Raw genomic sequence first — 23619 nt, forward strand, 5'->3', positions numbered from 1 at the left:
GCGGAGCACGGGCTCGAGGCATGCCAGCTTCAGTAGTTGTGGTATGTGGACTCAGTAGTTGTGGCTTGCGGGCTGTATAGCGCAGACTCAGTAGTGGTGGCGCAAGGGCGTAGTTGCTCTGTGGCATGTGGGATCTTCCTGGACCAGGGCTCAAACCTGTGTCCCCTGCATTGGCAGATGGATTCTTAACCACTGTGCCACCAGGGAAGTCCCGCCAATGTTTCTTTCCTTTGCTATATGTTAGGTCATATGTCTTGTGGAATTTCCCATATTTTGGATTTGGCTAAATGCTTTATCGTGATACTCCTTAACATGTTCCTTTGTCTTTTCTAAGTGTAACTGGCAATAATAACTAGAGGTTTGGTTAAGATCCAGTTTATTTTTGTTTTGGTAGGAATATTTCATAGTGTGTTTGTGTCACAGCAGTAGGAATAAAATGTCTGGGTGTCTTACTTTCAGATTGTGTTGTGGTTGAGTTGGTTAACAGGTGTTGTTAGCCTTATCCATCCATCATAAAGTGTCCCATCAGGGACTTCCCTGGTGGCTCAGTGGTTAAGAATCTGCCTGCCAATGCAGGGGACACGAGTTCGAGCCCTGGTCCGGGAAGATCCCACATGCCGTGGAGCAGCTAAGCCCGTGCACCACAACTACTGAGTCTGTGCTCTAGAGCCCGTGAGCCATAACTACTGAGCTCGCGTGCCGCAACTGAAGCCCACATGCCTAGAGCCCGTGCTCTGCAACAAGAGAAGCCACCACAATGAGAAGCCCGTGCACTGCAACGGAGAGTAGCCCCTGCTCGCCACAACTAGAGAAAGCCCATGCACAGCAAGAAAGACCCAATACAACCAAAAATAAGTAAATAAAATTAATTAATTAAAAAAAATCATTCCCCAGATACATTATTTCAGCAGGGTTTGTTCAAGTTTCAGAAAGAAGAGGACAGGAGGATATGTGGAAGCAGTTGGCTGAGCATTTGTGTTTTGTTTGTTTGGTTTTTTTTGGCCACCCCCTGCAGCTTGTGGGATCTTAGTTCCCCGAGCAGGGATTGAACCCGTGCCCTGGAGAGTGAAAGTGTTGAGTCCTAACCACTGGACCGCCAGGGAATTCCCTGAGCATTTGCTTTTATAGTTTTCTACTGAAATCTTTTAAGTCTGATAATTTTTAAGGCATATTGTCCTGTGAAAGCATTGTACAGTGAGTCCCTGTCTAATCACCATCCAGATTTAGTCACTCTGCTATCTATAATTCATGCATCTGCTGAATCATTTGAAAGTACCTTGCAGATATCGTGACACTTCAGCACTGATGTCCCAAGAAAATGGAGCATCTAAGAAAATCAACACTAATTCATTATATCATCTAAAATCTAGTCAATGGTTATATTTACTCAATTGTCCACAAAATATGACTTTAAAATTCTAAAACTTGCTACTGGTATCTACTGAGTAGAGACCAAGGATAATGCTAAACATCCTACAGTACCCAGGACAGCCTCCACACTAAAGAGTTATCTGGCTCAAAATGTCAGTTATGCCATGGTTGAAAAACCCTGGTCTCTGGGGTATACATACCTTTACTTATTTGATTGTTTCCAATTGTTTTTCAAAATTGAAATGTACTTGTTTTTATTCCAGCATTATACAAAAGTTCTGTCTTGGTCAACATTTGCTATTGGGAATTCCCTGGCGGTCCAGTGGTTGGGACTCTGTGCTTCCACTGCAGGACTGCAGAGGGTACAGGTTTGATCTCGATCCTTGGTCGGGGAACTAGGATCCTTCATGCTACAAAGTACAGCCAAAAAGGAAAAAACAAAACAGAAAAATAAAACAAAAAAAAGATTGATATTATGGGACCTTAAAATGTTTTTCAGACTGGGACAGATAAAAAAATACTCTTTCATTGTCTTGATTTGCATTTCTCAAGGCCACTGAGGCTGAGCACCGTTTTTTTATTGTCTATTTGCATTTCCTTGTTTGCTCTGCCAGTCTTTCAATGATTTTTTCCTATTTGGTTGCAGTGTATGTGTGTGTGTGTGTGTGTGTGTGTGTGTGTGTGTGTGAGAGAGAGAGAGAGAATGCACGAGGGCATAAGAGACATTTGTATGAGTTCTATATGTATTCTGGATATAATTGCTATATTGTGCTGCAGATATCTTCTCCCAGTTTTCATTTCCTTTTTTCTTTAAAAGAAATGTCTTTTACTTAAATAGAAACACCCTTTCCTTAAAAGAATTTCTATTTGTGAAAATAAGTATTATTGTGAAAATAAGTTTTTGTTTTTAGGAGTTTTATATAGTACAAAACTCAGTTGTCTTGGAACTTGTTAAATTTTTAGCAGTACAGTTTTAGCAAACAATCTCATTATATTTTTAGTATGTTACTTATCACAATATCTTCTTTATATGTCAATACATAAGATGTCTTTTATGCCAGAGACAGTTTGACAAATTCCTATGGAATCTCTTAAGTTTGCATCTTTCTGAAGAATGACTGGTTACTAATAACTAGTTACAAAGTGGGGAAGGGTGGTTACCACGTTTTCATAAAGATAATCATGTTTTCATAGTTGCAAATTGGAATGTATAAAAATATTTTTATTTTTAAAAAGGTTGGAGGCGTGAAAGAGAAAAGAGAGATGATCAAGATGAAGTTTCCAGTGTGAGAAGTGAGGGTGGTAATATCCGAGGTACCTTTAGAGGCCGAGGAAGAGGCCGAGGACGGGGAAGAGGACGAGGCAGAGGAAATCCTCGATGTGAGACTTGATTTTTTGTTTTGTTAAATTAGATGAACACTGAAAAAAGCGTGCAAGTCGTCTGTTTTTCCCACTATCCCATATACTGTTTTAACTGATTTTACGTGTCTGATAATAAAGATGGTTTTGTATTTGTTTGTTACCCCTTGAGATACTTCACTTTGGATTTTTCTTTATAGTAACTATTTCTTTTTTTTGTTTTTCAATCTGTGATCATTTTTCTTTTTCTTTATTACATCAAGTGAACTTTGATTATTCATATGGTTATCAAGAACATGGTGAAAGGACTGGCCAACCATTTCAAACAGAACTTAATACCAGTATGATGTATTACTATGATGATGGTACAGGCGTACAGGTGTATCCTGTGGAAGAAGCATTGCTTAAAGAGTATATTAAACGCCAAATGTAAGTCAATCAGACATAAAGAGATGGGGCAGGAAAATCCATTGCAATATCAAACTTTAACATCACTGATAATATAACACATTTTCTAAGCTGTTTATTAGTAAAATTAGAACATGTTAATAGTATTTTATATTTTGTTTCTAAGAAATGTTAGTAGAGCATGTATAAAGTATTTTTAAAAATTTATTTTTGGTTCATGTTGTTATTTATATAAGACTCCTTTCTCTCTTGAGGTACTTCTCTGCTTAAAGGATATTAGTTAAAATGTCACGGCATAATATGAATGATTAAGTATAAGAATATAAAACTACTTCATATGTTTGAAATTGAACAAGTGAAATTTAGCTTATTTGCAAATAAATGTTTATATTAAAATTTGCAAATGAACATAAATGGCAAAAAATGGTGATATCTTCTGACTTTTATAACAGTTGGTTTCAGAATCATAAGTTTGTTTTTTAACTTTTAAGTTCTCTTTCTTTGTGACACATATTCAAAGGAGACTACCTAATCTTTTTTAGTTTTAGACTTTTTATTTTAGTTCTTGTAATAGTTGTTTTCTGAATATTGAACTTGAAGTTTAGGAGAATATTAGTTTGTTGTATTATCTTTAAGCAAAAAATAACCCCTCTGCCTGTTAGTATTGTGTAGGATGTTCTGCATATTTATATAGTGTGTTTATATAGTGCTGAGAAAAATGTTTCCAAGTGATGTGCCTAACTAATTTACTGAAATTTGAACCTTTTTTTATCCTTATAAAGGGGAGGAAAAAGGCTATTTTTGAAAAGGCATAAGCATTTTTAGTTTTATTTATTTATTTATTTATTAGTTTTTTGGCTTTGTTGGGTCTTTGTTGCTGCGCCCAAGCTTTCTCTTGTTGTGGTGAGCGGGGGCTACTCTTTGTTGCGGTGCGCGGGCTTCTCATTGCAGTGGCTTCTCTTGTTGTGGAGCACAGGCTCTAGGTGCGTGGGCTTCAGTAGTTGCGGCACGCGGGCTCAGTAGTTGTGGCTCGCGGGCTCTAGAGCACAGGCTTCATAGTTGTGGCGCACGGGCTTAGTTCTCCGCAGCATATGGGATCTTCCCGGACCAGGGCTCGAACCTGTGTCCCCTGCATTGACAGGTAGATTCTTAACCACTCCACCACCAGGGAAGCCCCATAATCATTTTTAAAACATCCACCTTTATTTTAAAAAGAAAATGGACCCTAGTCCATTAATAGAAAATAATATCTTCATCAGCATTAACCAGGCATCTTCCTGGGATGCCTTCATGGTGGATTTGATTGGCTTACAATATGAAGCAAATTGTTTATTTTATTCTTGCTTCTTTTGTTACAGTTGATGCAAACACTGAAGAAAAGGGCCTTTTTATGGGCAGAAAGTGCCTGGCATGTGGCTATCAACTTCAAAACACTATTCCTGTCTTCCTTTGTAACTCTTGCTGTCAGGTCCCTTCTGAGACCTGACAGTGGACATGCAACTCCATGTCAGGATAATCGGCCTCCAATGTGCCGCTTGTGAGGGAGGAGCATAGCCACTTCAGTGCTGACAAAATTTCTGATCATGCAGTGTAGAATCCAGAGCTTCTAAGGTAGGACATGATAATGTCCCCTAGCACACTGAACAAAGTATCAGACATGGCACTGGGCATGACTCCTTTTTTTGTTATTATTTAGCAGCAGAGTTTTGGGCAGATACTAGAGCACCAGGTTTAGAATGGCTCTTCACTGTTACTGTTCTCTGATTAGTGGACATCTGGATTTGAGGAGTCATGCTTTTGACTTTGTGTCTTTAAGGTTTCTCAAACATAGATAGGCTTATTCATTAGGGTTTGGATTTTCCTCTTTGAGAAGTTACTGAAGAACTTCTTGTACTTCAGGAATATTATGCTAAATATTTTGAAGTAGGAGGCTTAACTATTATGGATGGTTAAGTTCTTAAAATCATTTTAACTGAAAATGTATGTTAATAATTTGACATTTTTGATATCAGGATATTAAAAATGGAAGATCTTGATTATTTTTAACTGGGGCAGTCTCTTGGCATTCAGATTTAGACATAAGTATGTTTGCAGCCCGTTAGAAGTTTTAAAAAGTGTATACTATAGGTAATAGTGATTTATGAATTTATTTAGATACTGTGTTTCTCACAGAGTACTAGATTAAAAAGGCATCTTACTAATTATTCAGAGAAGTTTTTGTCTAAGAACACTTTTGTGTTTAAATCACATGTCTTAATGTCTGAATATTTTGAATTTATGCGTATGTATTATGTGCCTACTGCATTTTAGCCACTGTGAAAGGGCTTTTGAAGTGTAACAGAAAGCAGAACAGATGTATTCTGTGCCCACCACATGCTAGGCACTGTGAAAAGGGCTTTTGAGGCATAACAAAAATCAAAATGTTAATTTCTTCAAGACTTCAATTATTTTCTTTAGTGTTTAAGAAGAGTAAATGATTTATTAGTGTTACTGCGATGTCAGTTGAATTTCACTGATCTCAGGGAGCTTTGCACTTTGACAGTTGGATAAATATCAGAGTATAAAGAAGCAACTTGGGTATTTACATTTCTAAAATAAGACATTTTTCCCACCCAGTGAAAGGTAGCTCAAAGCCAGTTTTCAGTTGTAGGTGATTATTTCTTCAAAGTTAGAATTTGACCTAAATAATTCAACGGTATCTTGAGTTACCCAACCTTACTCCCAAATATGAGCTGGCGTGCTTTCTTATCATTTGCCACCCTTCTTTGAAAACTTGCTCTGTGATTTGGAAACAGTATAGGATTTTTAAACTGTAAGCCATATCATTTGATGTCATGTATTTCTTTTGTATTATTCTTTTCTACACTTCCCCCTATTTATCCTCTTCTGCTTTTCTAGAATCTTGTTCTCGTTTTTTTTATATGCAGGCTGTAATTTAAATATGTGTTTCTCAAATGCCATTATTATATGTATTTATCATATTATCTTTATATCTTGGAACTTGTAGTCGTTGATGATACAGTTTGTTCATTTACACATCTCTCTATACTTTCCTAGAGAGAAGATTAAGGTGTATAAGTTGCTTCTGTATTTTTTTTTTTGCCCATATATATACCTCATGGTGTTGCAGATATTCTTTGTTTAACTGTATTCCATTCACTTATTTTTTTTTTTTTTTTGCGGTACGCGGGCTGCTCACTGTTGTGGCCTCTCCCATTGCGGAGCACAGGCTCCGGATGCGCCGGCCCAGCGGCCATGGCTCACGGGCCCAGCCCCTCCGCGGCATGTGGGATCCTCCCGGACCGGGGCATGAACCCGTGTCCCCTGCATCAGCAGGCGGACTCCCAACCACTGTGCCACCAGGGAAGCCCTTCCGTTCACTTTTAATGTCTTTTATAGTTCTGGCTCTCAAAGGGGGGAGATAGTGAACCATTCAAATATAAAATTGTGTGCATCTGTGCCCACATATTCACTCAGTTTTTACTAAGCATTGTGCTGAATGCTAGGGTTCAGAAGTATTAAACAGTGTCAGTACCCTGCCAATTTAGAAAACAAACTACTCTGTAAACTTGACATAGAATACTTCCAATATACCATTATTTTCAGTGATGGGAAAAAGTTGGAAGGCAGTCTGTTGATGTGTTTAACTTTGTTATTTAAATGAAGCAAGTTCAAGTAGCTTTGAAATGAAATTTTTCACTTAATTGACTCATTAAAAAGTTAATTATTGAACTGTTTTAAAGTATGGTTAATTGTTTATACCTGGGTAAAGCTGATCTAACAAAGAAGTACATTTTTGGGAAGATAGTATTCTAAATTTCTTTCTACCTGTGTAAGAGAAATTACTAACAGTAGGGTTTTGTTGTTATTATATTTACCCTATGTATGTTGTGTTAAATGTATATAATGTTATTACTAAATCAAAATAGTTGTATAATAATTGATATTATAAGCCATAGACATTTTAATATTCTGTTGAATAAATTGATGAAATTTATATTTACTTCTTTATTTCTTTTTTCAGTGAATATTACTTCAGTATAGAAAACTTGGAACGGGACTTCTTTCTTAGGAGAAAGATGGATGAGCAAGGTTTCTTGCCTATTTCCCTGATTGCTGGTTTCCACCGTGTTCAGGCCCTCACTACAAACCTTAATCTCATTTTAGAGGTAATTTTTCATACACAAAAACAGTCTGTACTTTAGTCATGCTGTGAACCTAAAACTGCTCTAAAAAATAAAGTCTATTAAACAATTTTAAGGAAAAAGCAAAAACAAGCTGTAGTTACCTAAGGCTTAGACTATATCTCAAGGCTTTTTTGCCATTTTATAAAACCCAAATAAATGACCCCTCAAAGGATTACTTAATGATGTTTCCACCTATTTTTAACCTGATCCTTCTTAGATGGGTTGAACCCCAACACAAACTTGAACACTCTTGGGTGTTCTTGGTCCTTTTAGTCTTCAGGTTGCTATAAAATAGCATGTATTAAATTATTAAATTAAAATGTAAATTAAATTTAAATTTTGAGAATTTTTCCTATATAAAGAAGGCTAATTTAAAATAGGCTTTCTAGTTGTGTTCTTGTTTTTTTGTTTTTAATAAATTTATTTTATTTATTTAGCTTTGGCTGCACTGGGTCTTTGTTGCTGTGCGCGGGCTTTCTCTAGTTGCGGCGAGTGGGGGCTACTCTTTGTTGCGGTACGTGGGCTTCCCATTGTAGTGGCTTCTTTTGTTGTGGAGCACAGGCTCTAGGTGTGTGGGCTTCAGTAGTTGTAGCACGCAGGCTCAGTAGTTGTGGCTTATAGGCTCTAGAGCACAGGCTCAGTAGTTGTGGCGCATGGGCTTAGTTGCTCCGCGGCATGTGGGATCTTCCCGGACCAGGACTTGAACCCATGTCCCCTGCATCGGCAGGTGGATTCTTAACCACTGTGCCACCAGGGAAGCCCGGGAAAGGATATTTAAAAAAGAAAACAAAAAACTTTTGTGTTACCATTATGGTTAGCATTATTAATACATAGTGACTGATTTTTTTTTGTAGAGTTTATTTATTTATTTTTGGCTGTGTTGGGTCTTTGCTGCTCTGCATGGGCTTCCTCTAGTTGCGGTGAGCAGGAGCTACCCTTTCTTGTGATGCGTGGGCCTCTCATTGCGGTGGCTTCTCTTGTTGAGGAGAATGGGCTCTAGGTACGGGGGCTTTGGTAGCTGTGACACACAGACTCTAGAGTGCAGACTTAGGAATTGTGGTGCACAGGCTTAGTTGCTCCGCGGCACGCGGAATCTTCCAAGACCAGGGCTCGAACCCGTGTCCCCTGTGCTGGCAGGTTGACTCTTAACCACTGCGCCACCAGCGAAGTCACCACAGTGACTGATTTACAGTAAGAAATACTACTACTGTGAAACATAGAAACACATAAGCATAGTGATTTAGAATAGCATAGGTCTGAATTCACTTAACATTCATTATGTACCTACCACTTATTACAGTGGGAAAGATGTCTTTTTTTCCCTTAAGAAGGTAAGGCTTCATTAGGCTTTGCAGTATAAACATACTGATTTAGAGAATGGACTTTAGAACCTGCATACATATCCTCCTAGCTCTGTGACTTCAGGCAGTGTCCTGAGACTTCTGTAAAGTGGAAATTGTTACAACAATACATACTTCATAGGGTTGTTATGAGTATGAAATGTGTAATGGCAGTGTCTGGCGTACACAGTAAGCTCTAAATAAGAATTTGCTGTTACTGTTAGTCTTCAAGGATATCCTTCTGTTGATTACTCCTTTTAGCTTCATTTCATTTCTACCAGCTTTTTCCTATACGTATTTGAATATGCTTAAGTCTTAACTGTCTTGAAAAAACTATCAAAAGAAGCAAAATATATTTTAGCTAACACCCGTATCTGCTCTGGTTGAGTGTGTCTACACAGCTAAACTTACTGAATCTGTTTCCTCCTCTCCCATTTGTTTTCCACCTTACTGCACTCTTTTTCTTTTTTTACTTTGATACATATGTATATTGTAATATGATGGCTATTGCAGTGTTATCACTTAACATAGTTATAGTACAATATAATAGAAATAATAGAAAATAATAGGAAAAAACCCCTCAGACACCCAGAAATGTTGACTGTATACTGTAGCTCATTGTTTAGGAGTTCAAGATAACCAAGATTTGGTTTTAGTAAAAATATGTCTAGATCTTTTCCTTAATTTGTGTATGCTGTGAGCCTTTTAAGTTGTTTTTTTTTTTTTTTGCGGTACACGGGCCTCTCACTGTTGTGGCCTCTCCCGTTGCGGAGCACAGGCCCCGGACGTGCAGGCTCAGCGGCCATGGCTCACGGGCCCAGCCGCTCTGCGGCATGTGGGATCTTCCCGGATCGGGGCATGAACCCGTGTCCCTTGCATCGGCAGGCGGACTCTCAACCACTGCGCCACCAGGGAAGCCCTTAAGTTTTTGTATGAGTCTTTTAAGGCCTGAGTCACAACTTTCCCCCTTTCTGTTTTCTTTATTTTCTTCTTGAGGTTTTTTTTTTTTGTTCTTTTCTTTTCAGTAGGGAATTAATTCCCTGTGATTCAAGATTCAAAGGGTATATAGTGAAAAATTTCCTTCTCATCTTTCACCAGCAGTGAACTAGTTAAACCTTCCTTGGTATGGCAAGTAGTGTTACTTCTTTTTTGTGTATTCTTCCTGAGATAGTTCATGTTTTACTACACATACTGTTATACCCCTTCCTTTTATAAAAACAGCATATATTGGAAGATCATTCAATAGCTATATATAAAGAACTTTGAATTTTTTCCTGAAAATTTTTCTTTAAATTGAGACATAACTTATACATTGTATATTAGAAGTTATAAGATTAAGAATGACTTTCCCCTATGTACATACTTGTGTTACTGCTACATGGATTAAGATAGAACATTTTCAACATCCCAGGGAGCTCCCTTGTACTCCCTCCTAGTCTGAATCACTGTTCTCCTCAAAGTAGTTGCTTTTCAGAGAGGTCCTTCATCTTGTTTTTTAAACATTACATAATCAAAGTTATTTGAAATCTTTTATATCTGACTTTTGCTTGTTATTTCTGTAAGGCTTATCCATGTTGTTGTTGTGTGTGGCAGTTGTTTATTTTTCATTTTGCAGTAGTATTCAATTGTATGAATATAACTCTTTTCAGGTTCCTTTTAATAGACATCTGGGTTCTTTACAGCTTGAATATGTGACTGTTGTGAACATTATTATTGTACATATTTTTGGATGGACATGCACTTATTTTTCTGTGAAATTGATGGGTAACAGGTCATGTGCATGTGTGTGTGTGTGTGTGTGTGTGTGTGTGTGTGTGTGTATACAAACATATATATATATATACGAGCTTACCTTTGTAAATACTGCTAAACGTTTTTCCAAGATATTGAACCAATTAAAACTACTGCTGTTCAGAGTTTGACTTGCTTCACATACCAGCGAACACTGTTGGTGGTTTTTTTCCAAAACATTTTGAAAAACTTAAGCCCATAGCAAAGTTTTAAGGTGATTTTTCTTTTTCTTTTTAAAATTCAGGTGTAAATAACATTATGTAAAATTCAGGGCTACTAGGTGTTCATTTCGAGTTTTGAAAGTTGTATAAGCCTGCTCCAAACAAGATATAGTTAATTACTCTAAAAACTTCCTTAGTGGCCCTTTGCAGTCAGTCCCCCATCCCCTCACCCTTTGCCCCGCCAAACCAAAGCATTTTTCTGATTCTGTTACCAGAGATATATTTTGTCTTTTCTTTACATTTGTGTAAATAGAATTCTTCTGTCTCCTGGCTCTTTCATTTGTAGTTTTTGAAATTCATTCATGTTGTTGCAAGATCTGGATGCTGGGTATACTGCTTTGCTACTGGGGTGTCATTGCTTCTAGAACATTCAGTGGACAAAACTAGGAAAATACATTAAAAAAATACACACATCAGCAACTCAGACCCTTTACTGTAAGATTCTTCCTTATTTCCTTCATTCTATATTTCAGACTCTCTTCTCTTTCAGTGAGTATCCTGATTCCCATCAAAAGAGTTTGTTTTTAAATAATTTTAATACTAATTTTAAAGTAATGTCCAGTTACAGAAAATATACTTACTTGAGAAGTAAGTATGATACTAATATTAAGGGCATACAAATGTAAGATACTTAAAGTAATACATATAATGTGTTCTCCAACTAAAATATAGCGAGTTTTAATCTTTATAAGTTAACAGTTTGTATGTTGAGTTTTTATATTTGTATTTTTTCTAGTTTCTCAAGGTGTGAGTATCCTTGAATTTCAGGGAAGATTCAGATCAGTAAGGCTGTAATTTTTATTTGGAAGAAATTTTGTTCTAGTTTTATTTTATCCTTAAATTACAGCAAGGTGACACTGGCCTCTCACTGTTGTGGCCTCTCCCGCTGCGGAGCACAGGCTCCGGACGCGCAGGCTCAGCGGCCATGGCTCACGGGCCCAGCCGCTCTGCGGCATGTAGGATCCTCCCAGACCAGGGTATGAGCCTGTGTTCCCTGCATCGGCAGGTGGACTCTCAACCACTGCGCCATCAGGGAAGCCCCAGCAAGCTATTTTTGAGAGCCACCATATCCTAGTGGCTGAGGGTTCTCGTGTTGGACAGATAATAAATGGTTTGAGTCCTGGTATTGCCTCATACTATTGCCTCATACTAAGTCCATAACCTTTATCAAGTTACTTTATTTCTTTGAGCCTCAATTTCCTCATCTGTGAAACTTGCTTTACACTTACAGGGTATTATGAGGAATCTCTGCATGTGTGTGTTTATTATTCAGTAATGGTGGTATTTATTACAATAATTAAATATAATGCCTAAATTTTATTTGGTGATATTAAGGGAAAACTAAAGGAGATAGGAGCGGAAAAAATTGTCAATAAAAAATTATAGTAGTTTGCTTCAAGTTGATGCAATACTCCTTAATTGAAAATTTGTTTTTCACAATTAGAATAATTTGCTACATGTTAAATCAGGATATTTGTTACTTTACAGGGGCAAATTATTTTAAAATCTGTTCTGTTCATGGATATTCTGAGAATATTATGAGATATTCTGAGAATACATTAACTGTAATACCCTATGCTGATTTCAGACTTAAAAAATGTTTAGGTTATTAGAAGTATAGGAGGTACAATTAAATTTTTTGAATGAATGTTCTTTAATAACTCAAAATTCCTATTTATAGGCACTGAAAGATAGCACAGAAGTGGAAATTGTGGACGAGAAAATGAGAAAAAAGATAGAACCAGAAAAATGGCCAATTCCGGGCCCTCCTCCACGTAGTGTGCCACAAACAGACTTCTCTCAACTGATTGATTGCCCAGAGTTTGTACCAGGCCAAGCCTTTGGTTCACATACAGGTAACAGCTTTTCTTCTAGAGCAAACAGCATAACAGTGGGCTATTTAGTCCAATTTGCCTTTCCTTTTTAAAGTTTATATAGATTCAATAGAAAATTAAAGATAACCCAGTGACTTATGATGCTTTAAATTCTATTCATATTGCCTCCCGCAGAAAGTTATAAATTAAATAGGGATTTAAGAATTATGGGAGGAGCTCTGCTCTATTTATTCTTATTTGTCTACTTTGTCACATGTGGAGTTTCTACCTATCTTCTTAATTTTACTAAATGATTATAGATGTATTCCGCCAGTTTTCCCCTTGTAAGATTGGAATAGTCTAAAAGTCTTATACTCAAGAGTGGGGGTAGCCTTCCTTTAATTTTTTTCTTATGTGCTTCAACTTTGTCTTGAAATGACAAGATGACCTATATTCTAAATCAGAATTGGGGATCTTTTATGAAGTTATTGTAATAATATATTAAGGAATTAGTGGTATTTAGAATTTCCAAAACTTGCTTTAATGTTAAGAATTTTTTCCTGGATCATTTTTAAGACATTCCCTCTTGGGAAAAAATATGTGTGCTTAAACTTTTTTCAGTCAGGGTGATGATCTACTGATGCTCTTGGATGTCATTTGATCGGAATATGCAGAGGAATAGGTGACTCACTGAAATATCATTATAAACATTGGAACAAATCGTCTGCAGAAATGAAAGCGACCAGACTTCTGTGCAAGAATGTCTACTCCCAACTCCTGTGGAGGAGGTTGGGCCAACACTACAGTGGAGATAAACACCTTTGTGATGATGATGAAAGACAGACCAGAGGACTGCTGTTGTTTTTGTAGGAGCTGCCCATTTGTTTGTAATTGGCCTGGGCTGCATGTGCTACTTTTGTTCGCGGTGGGAAAGTTAATTATCATTCTGGAAATATTGCAAGATTCTGTCTTTTCCTTCCAGACTTATGTACTTGTGTCCAGATCAATAAAGCAGAAATAGAGAGGCTTGAGTGGAATTTCTCAGATTGTTAGGTCCTTTGCTATTTGATTTGCTCTCCACAGTATAGTGTACATTGTATAATTCACATGTTGTCGTAGTGTTTCGCATGGACTATAAGATTTATTAATGTGGACACTAAGGGATAAGAAACTTAAGAAACGAATGAGAGTATTTTTTTTTTTTTACTCTTCAGAATGTATTTTTGATATACCAGTGTAGAGACCTCCCATCAATAAAGCACTGATGGACAGTCTCACAGATATTTTTATTTAGTGTTTCTTTGATTGTCAGCCCTCTGTGCCTCTACACCTAGCAAGCAACTTGGGCAGGTGTTTTAAAAGTTGAAGAACTTCAAGTGACATTTTTAAAGTTTTTTTTAAAAAAGAATACAATGTCTGATGGTAAGTTACATTAAGTTATTGTGTAAACTTGGGGTCCAAGATGACAGTTTTAACCGTCTTATGAAGAGGCATTCGGTCAATTGTTAAATAGAAAATACTTTTTCCACAGGGTAGCTAAGATAGGTCAGTCAAGTTGGTGATGCCTGTCCATTAACCATTTATGCATTATTAATAAAATTACAAGAATAAAATCACAATGTTTGTACATTTTTGTGTTTTTTTTTTAAAAAATATACTCATTTACATGCACATACATATTGCCTGAACGAACTTTTTGGCCAACCCAATATAAGCACATGTATTGTGAATATTGTGAAACATACAACTTCATGGTAGAAACACTATTCAAGCTTAAAGAGCAATTAGAGATGATTATATCATAAACTTAAGTAGGTATTTAAAAATTCAATTTCTGTGTTAAAAATAGTAGATACTAATTTCTCTACCTTGTGCCAGATACTGTTCTCATCGTGTATACATGAACTATACATACTAATTTAGTTAATTCTCCCAGTTACTAGTGGTGGTTCCTAGTCTACTTTTAAAGCTTTATTTACTGCATGAACAGAGATGATTCATAGTATTAGGAATAGGGTTCTCTAGAGTTAATGTTTTTTTCATTCCTATAACTTCAGTATTAATACTGACAGCCCAAACCTTTTCACTCGTACTAATTTTTTGGATCAATTGATGACATGTACCATTAAGTTGTAGAGCAGCAGTGTCCAATAGAAATATTACGTTTGCCACACATGTAATCCTAATAATTTTTAATAGCATTAAAAGCTGTAAAACAAATGAAATTACTTTTAATATACCCAAATATTATGACATTAATATAAAAATTATGGACCAATGTTATTTTTGTACCAAGTGTTTGAAATCTGCTGTGTATTTTACACTTATCCTGAACACATTTCAGCACTAGCCACATTTCAAGTGCTTTGTAGCTCCGCAAGGCTAGTGGCTATTTTATTGAACAGTGCGGTTTTAGAGCGTTTTCTGTTATGAATCATTATACTTCTTTTTAAAGCAATATGGTAATCTGGTTGTTGAAGCCTGGATCTGTGTGTCCATGGAGAAGATAATAAATCCATCTGATTCTCGTATGTAGTAGATGAAAGTAAAATCTTGGAATACTCTCTCAGACTCACTCCTGGAATGTGCCTTTGCATTTTCATTTAGTAAGTTAGGATTGTTGGTGTTCATTTATTTCAACTTTCTCTCTGTAGTATTCAACTTTGCAATATTTTCAGGGAATTGGCTTTGAGGAGTAAATAATGTTTAGAAGTTTACAGTCTAAATTTGTTTTTAAAACACTTTTTGTCCAAAGCAAGTTCATATTGCATTATAACTTAAATATTCTTCGACTTCTGAAAAACAATTTATAAAGGAATTGATTTGTATTTTATAGAGCATATAATTACTTTGATTAAAAGTGTGGAGAAAGGCATTTTTAATTCCAGCAGAGTTGTAAAATGTTTTGTTATTACCAGGACATTGCACTTTAATGACATGACATTCTAGTCTTCACAGTATTCACTGCGAGCCAAGGGCCAAACTGCATTTATTTAGGTAAACCTTGTTAGGCAAAGGAGATGAGAAAAGTATGAGTATTGGCCGCCTTAGTATAGATCCTAGCAGAACAATGAAGGATTGATTTTGCCTTGAATAAAATACGAATTTTATTTGCTTAGTAGCATTTAAGATTCCCTAATTTCACTACAATTAATGAATCTAAGGTTTCACAGAGAATTGACTCCCAAATAGATGTATTGTCATAATTAGTGACTTGCATTGTTATTCTTGAGAAGTTTGAATGAATGTGTCTGCATAAGGGTTGATAACATTCTTGTTATTATTCATTGGCTTCACTCGAATACGTCTTACAAACCCCTTTGGGATTGAAAATCATTGAAAGATTATAGTTGAGATTGATTTATCATGTTTTTGTGAAGAAAGAAAATGCCCAAGTAAAGAAAAAATGTTTGTTATAAGTAAGAAAACCATTATTTTAACTATAGAACTAACTTAAAATTTTAGAGTCTGCCCCAAATTCTCCAAGAATTGGAAGTCCACTGAGCCCAAAGAAAAACACTGAAACAAGTAATCTTCAAGCAATGTCTAGAGGTTTGTCTGCCAGTTTGCCCGACTTGGACTCAGAACCTTGGATAGAAGTAAAAAAGAGACATTGTCCATCCCCAGTGAAATTGAAGGTAAGTTGTTATGACCCAAGTGAAATGTGATATATCTTATTTAGAAATTAAAAAAAATTTTTAATTTATTTTTGGCTGTGTTGGGTCTTCGTTGCTGTGTGTGGGCTTTCTCTAGTTGCGTTGAGTGGGGGCTGCTCTTTGTTGCGGTGCACGGGCTTCTCAATGTGGTGACGTCTCTTGTTGGGGAGTTCGGGCTAGGGCTAGGCGTGTGGGCTAGCGTGTGGGCTAGGTGCATGGGCTCAGTAGTTGTGGCTTGCAGGCTCTAGAGCACAGGCTCAGTCGCTGTGGTGCATGGGCTTAGTTGCTCTGCGGCATGTGGGATCTTCCCAGACCAGGGCTCAAACCCGTGTCCCCTGCATTGGCAGGCGGATTCTTAACCACTGCGCCAGCAGGGAAGTCCAAAGTGTGATGAATTCTGAGTGGAGTGTAAGGCCACTGTTTTTGAGGTACATATATAAATTTGGAAAAGTTTTAAGAAAAATGGTAAAAATTGGAACCATTGCCCTTCAGTAAAGCTTATGGGTTACTAAGTAGTTGAAAATAATATTGTATCATTTTTTAAAATTTATCTTATTTCTGAATATGATTTAAGAATATTTCGCTTTAACCTTTTTTACTTGAAATTAGTTTATATTTGAATAATATTTGTTTTTTTTTAAAATTTTTTTGTGGTTTTTTTTTTTCTGGTACGCAGACCTCTCACTGTTGTGGCCTCTCCCGCTGCGGAGCACAGGCTCCGGACGCGCAGGCTCAGCGGCCATGGCTCACGGGCTCAGCTGCTCCGCGGCATGTGGGATCTTCCTGGACCGGGGCACGTACCCGTGTCCCCTGCATTGGCAGGCGGATTCTCAACCACTGCGCCACCAGGGAAGCCCCCCTATTTTGATTGCTGTCACATAGTCCTTTCCTGCTCTTTGTACCTACCATCTTAAAACTTTTTAGGACCCCAGTGGGATCAATGGTGTCTGCCTTCCCTGTAGCCTTCCTTTTTTTTTTTTTTTTTTGAATATTTATTTAGGCTGTGCCGGGTCTTAGTTGCAGCACACGGGATCTTCGCTGCAGCATGTGGGATCTTTTTAATTGCAGCATGCGCACTTTTTAGTTGCGGCATGTGAACTCTTAGTTGCGGCATGCGTGTGGGATCTAGTTCCCCGACCAGGGATCAAACCTGGGCCCCCTACGTTGAGAGTGCGGAGTCTTACCCACTGAACCACCAGGGACGTCCCAGCCTTCCTTGATATGGGTTTTAGATTTCTATTTCCTCTAGTCATGTTTATTATTAATATAATTCCATTTGCTTTCTGCTTTCCAGAAAATTATAAAAATTTCTGATCTTCTGATAGTTATACTTGTTTTCTTATTGGCAAATTATGGTATTAATATAATTGTGAGGTAAAAAGCTTTGAGACTAGGGAAGATCGTTGAATCTGGAAGTCAGAAGACCCTGGTTGTTCTGGGAATTCCCAGTGGTTAGGGTTCTGTGCTTCCACTGCGAGGGGTGTGGGTTCAATCCCTGGTTGGGGAAGTAGGATCCCGCATGACATGCAGCACGGCCAAAAAGAAAAAAAAAGTCCTTGGTTGTTCTAGTCCGGACTAATTCTGCAATTGTAGACAAACAGTGTCACGTCTCTAGGCCTTTTTTTCCCCTCATCTGTAAAACAAGTTGGTACTAAGGACCATTCTAACTCTAAAGGAGTCTTTAATATAATCCTTCTTTTTTCAGCTTTGTGGGATTTTTTAATCTTAAACTGATTGTTTAGCAGTTACTTTATATTTATGGGCCTGGAATAATACTGGTGTGATTTTCTTTTACAGTTTGACTGCTAATCTAGTTATTGAGTATACAGTTCTTTTTTTTTTTGCGGTACGCGGGTGTCTCACTGTTGTGGCCTCTCCCGTTGTGGAGCACAGGCTCTGGACGCGCAGGCTCAGCGGCCATGGCTCACGGGCCCAGCCGCTCCGCGGCATGTGGGATCTTCCTGAACCAGGACATGAACCCGTGTCCCCTGCATTGGCAGGCAGACTCTCAACCGCTGCGCCACCAGGGAAGCCCAAGCATACAGTTTTGATATTACTTACGTTAACATTGTTATGTGACATTTATTGTAAAAGTGATAACAATGTTTTTATATAAAATACCAATTTCTTCCTTCAGGAATCACCACCTCTACCTGAAGAGGCATCAAATCAACCATATCTTCCAGATGAACAAGAACAAGAAGAACTTGATTTTTTATTTGATGAAGAGATGGAACAAATAGAAGGGCGAAAAAGCACATTTACTGATTGGTCTGATAATGATTCAGATTATGAAATTGATGACCAGGATTTAAATAAGATTTTGATTGTAACTCAGACACCACCTTACATGAGAAAACATCCTGGAGGAGATCGAACAGGCAACCACATATCTCGGGCAAAAATTACATCTGAACTTGCTAAAGTTATCAATGATGGCTTATATTATTATGAGCAGGATTTGTGGATGGAAGAAGATGAAAACAAACACACAGCCGTAAAGGTAATTGTTTCTGATCAACATCTTTCTGTTGATACTATGTTTTGATGGCACATTGCTGCTTATGTTTTCCTAAACTTGAGGGTTTATTTTATGAAATTTTGAATATAAATAAATTTAATTTGAAAAATTCCTGGAAATATATCTGACATTCACAACCTGAAAAATTATTTTATTAAAATGACAGTGAGATAAGTACTTTAATTACAAAAATAAATATTAACACTCACTGATTAAAAACCCTTTTTTCAGGTGAAAATAATAAGAAGGCCTTTTCTCATAAGAAGGAATAAAATCTAAAGTTATGGACAGGCTTAGTTTATATGCTTTTTCCTTTCCTGGCTAATCACCTAGGTATGTGAGCAGGGTTTCACAAAGGAGTTACTTTTGTTGCCCCTTGTGTCCTTCTCACCTTAGTCTGCAGTGCATGTTCTGTGGTTGTAGAACTGGTTGTTGACAAGTATAGAAGATTAAACTGGCTGATTCTCTCTCCTTGTCCAATCATAACTTTGTTGTTGGGAGTGGTGTTTGAAACCTTGTTCCAATTTTTTATCTTCTTGCGTTTTACCCCACCTCCTGGTACCTATCCCAGTTATTAAGGTACAGTAAGAGAGTGCCAGAGTAGTCTACTGGCTATCTGCATTCCTTTTATATGACTTTTAATGGTATAGATAGGAATTAAAAAGAATCTTTTTCTGCCATTAAATTGATCAGAACCCCCCCCCAATTAAATATTTGTTTTAGGGATAGAATAATGAGGGAAGAGTTATATAAGTATAATATGCCAAATAGGAAAGAGATCTTGGTCAGAAATACAGTTCTAGAAAGGAAAGCCAGCCAACTTGTGGTTGGAAAGAAGGGGCTGGCTGTCTGTGGAGCTCCATAGCATCAATAAGTGTGCTTTCCTTCTTGAGTCTTCATTTCTTTTCTTCCTGGAATTTCTCCATCACTGCTTTTACCCTCTTCTCTAGCCCCTGCCTTTCTGGAGATCCTGCCTCAGGATATGGTAGCTTGTCAGTGACTTAGAGCCTGAGCAGTTCTCTCTGTCCTACTGCTATGGGAAAGGAAGTGTGTTTTTATAAAGTTTCTTGGTTGAAAGTCTTTCCTTGTGTAAGGGTTGTTACTTTGTTTGTGATACTTAAGTTCTTTAAGTAACATCTAACTTAAATCCTTTTGGGAACAAAAAGAAATAGAAAATAAACTAATAATAGGTTAAAATTGCACTACCTCCATTCCCTATCCCTCTGCCCTGCTTTGTTCTTCACCATCTACCATTCTGTATATTGCACTTACTTCTTTTCTGTTTCCATCTCATGAATGTAAGATCTATGAGGATAGGGATTTTTGTCTTATTTTGTACACTGCTGCATCTCCAGCTACAACGGTTCCTGGCACAAAGTAGTGCTCAATTCATATTTGTTAAAATGGGTAAATGAATTACAGATTAAACATTATGAACTAACCGGGGGAACCTAACCTCTGTGTATAATATTGGTTCTGTGGGAAAATATTTTCAGAGTGCCAAATAACGAACTTTCAAGTCACCTTGAGAAACATATCCTGTTGATAGATGATTATTTGCTTTAACGTGTAGACAACAATAATTAAGTTTAATTAATTCATCTATTGCCTTAGCCATTAAATATTAGTCCAGGGAAAGTAATCTTGGCTATATGGCTCTTAAGCATTATGGGTCTGCTCGTAATTATGTCTTATCTGATCCCTGTGTACACTCCTGTTACTTATTTCCTTTGTTTCTAATTCTGTGCTCAACACATAATTTCTCATTAGAATTGTACTTTTTCTGAGAGTCTGTTTAGAGGGAGAGGAATCAATTATTTAATATATATTAAACTCCTACTGTGTGTGTGACACTGTGTTAGGTCCTGGCCGTGGAAGGGGAAGATAACAGTAGGATCTCTACATGCCTGGTTCTTACAAATAATTGGGGTGATAGACATTAAAATGAGCTGCAATAAGTACTTGATCACAAATTATGATAAGTGTGAAAAGAACAAGATGCTATTGGATTAGGCTATAAGGGAATGCCTGTGAGAAAGTCAAAGTTATAGTGAGATAGGAACTATGAGTAAGAATGAACCATGCAAATAACAGATAAACCGTATTTTAGGAAAAGGGACTAGCAGGTGTAAGGATCTGAGATGGGAAAGAATTTGGTATATTTGAGGAACTGAAAAAAGGTCTGTTGATAGTATTTATGTAAGAGAACAGTTATAGATATATAGACATGCATCTGATCTTAGAAGGTAACATGTGGGCCATGTTAAATAGTTTGGAACTTACCTAAAGTTCAGATGCAGTACCTTGAAGAATTTTATACAGGCCAACAGGATGTGATCTAATTTTTATTTTTAAAATATCACTAGTTACTATGGCAGAGAACGGATTAGATGGGGACAAGAGTGGCAGAAGAAATCCAGTTGGGAGGCTATTAAAGTAGTCCAGGAGATGTATGTTGGTAATTTAAGATAAATTGGTAGCAGAGGAAATGTAGAATTTAGAAGACCCAGGTCTGAGCCCTGAGGAGTGATCATTTAGGAGTTGTATAGGAAACTGGTGTGGAAGCCAAACACTGTCTTCAAGAGGAAAGAATAATCAGATGTGTCAGAAGCTGGACAGATTGAGTTTAGGTATAAATGAAAAGAATGCCAAATTGGCAGTGTTGTTTGTTGATCATTGCTGACTTTGTAAAGGAAGTTTTGCTGAATCCAGAAGCTGTGTTGAACTGTACCAAAGAGTAGGTGTAGGCCTTCTGTTTCTGACATGTCCTTATTACTGAAGACAACTAAAATGGCCTTTTTTTTTTTTTTAAAATGGCCTTTTAATAAATGAGAAAATATCTACTTAAAATCCTTGAAGATCTACAAGGTAAGTTATTATCAGAATAAAACCATAGAGAAGTAGAGTGTTGAAACTAGTTTTGCCTGGGAGACCATTTTGGAATTTGGGTAGTTTGAGAAGTTCAGCTTTGCAAAAGCCACCCAAAATATAGGGATAAAAGACAAACCCATGGCCCAGTCAAAGTCAGGGATTCCAACAGGAGTCCTTTTCCCATTGAATTGGTACCTAAGGAAAATACCCTAGGGAAAGAGAACTTAACTGCTTTCTCATCTTCGCCTCTATGGGACCACAAAGCGTATTTCCTTAGTTGTGCTAAGCAGAATAAGGAGAAAAAAATTGGCGTAGAAGTTATAATCATGCAACCCAAATTCACACTATGTGGGTGACTAGAGTAACTACTAGTCATAAATTTAAAGTGATTGTGGCCTGTTTATTTCCCAGAAATTAGCAGAAGCAAATCTGACTTTTTTGTGAAGACATTCACCTTTATCCTAGGCCTCAAAGAATTTACTCAAATTATTTTGTAATGAAAGTGAACAGCTTGGGCTTCCCTGGTTAAGAAACTGCCTGCCAGTGCAGGGGACACAGGTTTGAGCCCTGGTCCGGGAAGATCCCACATGCCACGGAGCAACTAAGCCCGTGCACCACAACTACTGAGCCTGCGCTCTAGAGCCTGCGAGCCACAGCATCTGAGCCCACGTGCCACAACTACTGAAGCCTGTGTGCCTAGAACCTGTGCTCTACAACAAGAGAAGCCACCACAATAAGAAGCCCACACACTGCAACGAAGAGTAGGCCCTGCTCGCTGCAGCTAGAGAAAGCCCAAGCACAGCAACAAAGACCCAATGCAGCCAAAAGTAAATAAATTAATTAATTAATTTTTTTAAAAAAGAAAAGAAAGTGAGCAGCTCACAAAGTTAATAAGCAAACAAGGAAATAAGGTACTGCATGTGAGAATGAGCAAAAGTAACAGACAGTAAGACCATACCCTGAAAAATTTTAGATAGTAGGATTATTAAACATAGTATAGAGTAACTTTGCTTACTGTGTTTAAAGAAAAATATCTGCAGGGAAAAATAAATTCTAAAGAATAACCTTTCTAGAACTTCTGGAATAAAAACAGTTAAGGCTGAAATTAAGAACTCAGTTAATTGAAGGGATTAACAGCAGATTAGATACAATTAAAGAATCGGTGAATTGGAAGACAGTTTACAAGAAGCTATTCAGAAATCAGCATAGAGAGATAAAGAGATAGAATATATGAAAGAAGATATAGAATGGTATTGTAGACAATCTTTGATATTATTTGGTGTATTTCAAATCAAGTTGTATAATTTAACATCTAGTGGATTTTATTATAAATCTTTTTATTTTTGAGAAAAGTAAAAAGCAAGTGGAATATAGAGTGATAAACATGGTCTAAGATAGATATTTATTCAGAGTTCCAGAAGGAAAAGAGAGAAAATGGGACAGAGTCAGTATTTTAATAGGTAATACCTAGGACTTTTTCTGAACTGCAGAGAGGTACCAGAGTAGAGCAGCCAGGGAAGAAAGGCGGTTACTTTCAAAGAAAGAAGAGTGACTGGACAGCTGATAGCTGACATCTCACCAGTAACATTTGAATGCAACAGACAATGGAACAATGGTGTTAATATAACACGGGAAAATAACTACCAACCTATAATTGTGTGCCTTGCAAAAGTATCTTTCAAGTAAGAGAGTGACAGATAATGAGAGGAATTGCAGTTCATCAAAGGAATTTCCAAAATTGGAATAAAAGTGATTCCAGGTGCCAGAAATACAGAAAGGAGTATAGAGCAAAGCAAGTGATAAATATGTGAATAAATCTGAATAAATATTAACTGTATAAAACAATAACTGTGTCTCACAGATCTAATATAACATTAACACAAACTGGGAGAGAGCAATGAATGAATCGTATTTAAAGGTACTTTTGTGTTTGGAAAGAAGATAATTGATTAGTTTTAAAAGTTTTCATTTTGCCGTTTGAACGACACCCATTTAAAAATAAGATTAGGGGCTTCCCTGGTGGCGCAGTAGTTGAGGGTCCGCCTGCCGATGCAGGGGACACGGGTGCGTGCCCCGGTCC

General features: G+C 37.2%; 1 protein-coding gene across 5 annotated transcripts in view; it reads left to right on the top strand.

Moving 5' to 3' along the window:
- The window catches only part of LARP1B (La ribonucleoprotein 1B), a 113640-nt gene that overhangs the window by 21017 nt on the left and 69004 nt on the right, over positions 1-23619 (top strand). For 2 of the 5 annotated variants that reach the window (XM_024745178.1, XM_024745175.1), the window contains exons 6-11: positions 2608-2751; positions 2994-3159; positions 7163-7307; positions 12359-12533; positions 15957-16129; positions 18285-18650. In XM_024745178.1, the coding sequence (XP_024600946.1) occupies positions 2608-2751; positions 2994-3159; positions 7163-7307; positions 12359-12533; positions 15957-16129; positions 18285-18650 (1169 nt within the window). Of the gene's footprint in view, positions 1-2607; positions 2752-2993; positions 3160-7162; positions 7308-12358; positions 12534-13112; positions 14111-15956; positions 16130-18284; positions 18698-23619 lie in introns of those variants that run through there. The other 3 variants (XM_024745174.1, XM_024745176.1, XM_024745177.1) reach the window with 3 other exon arrangements.

Source organism: Neophocaena asiaeorientalis, unplaced genomic scaffold, assembly GCF_003031525.2.
Source record: "Neophocaena asiaeorientalis asiaeorientalis breed wild unplaced genomic scaffold, Neophocaena_asiaeorientalis_V1.1 scaffold65, whole genome shotgun sequence".
In the NCBI taxonomy this organism is placed as follows: Eukaryota; Metazoa; Chordata; class Mammalia; order Artiodactyla; family Phocoenidae; genus Neophocaena; species Neophocaena asiaeorientalis.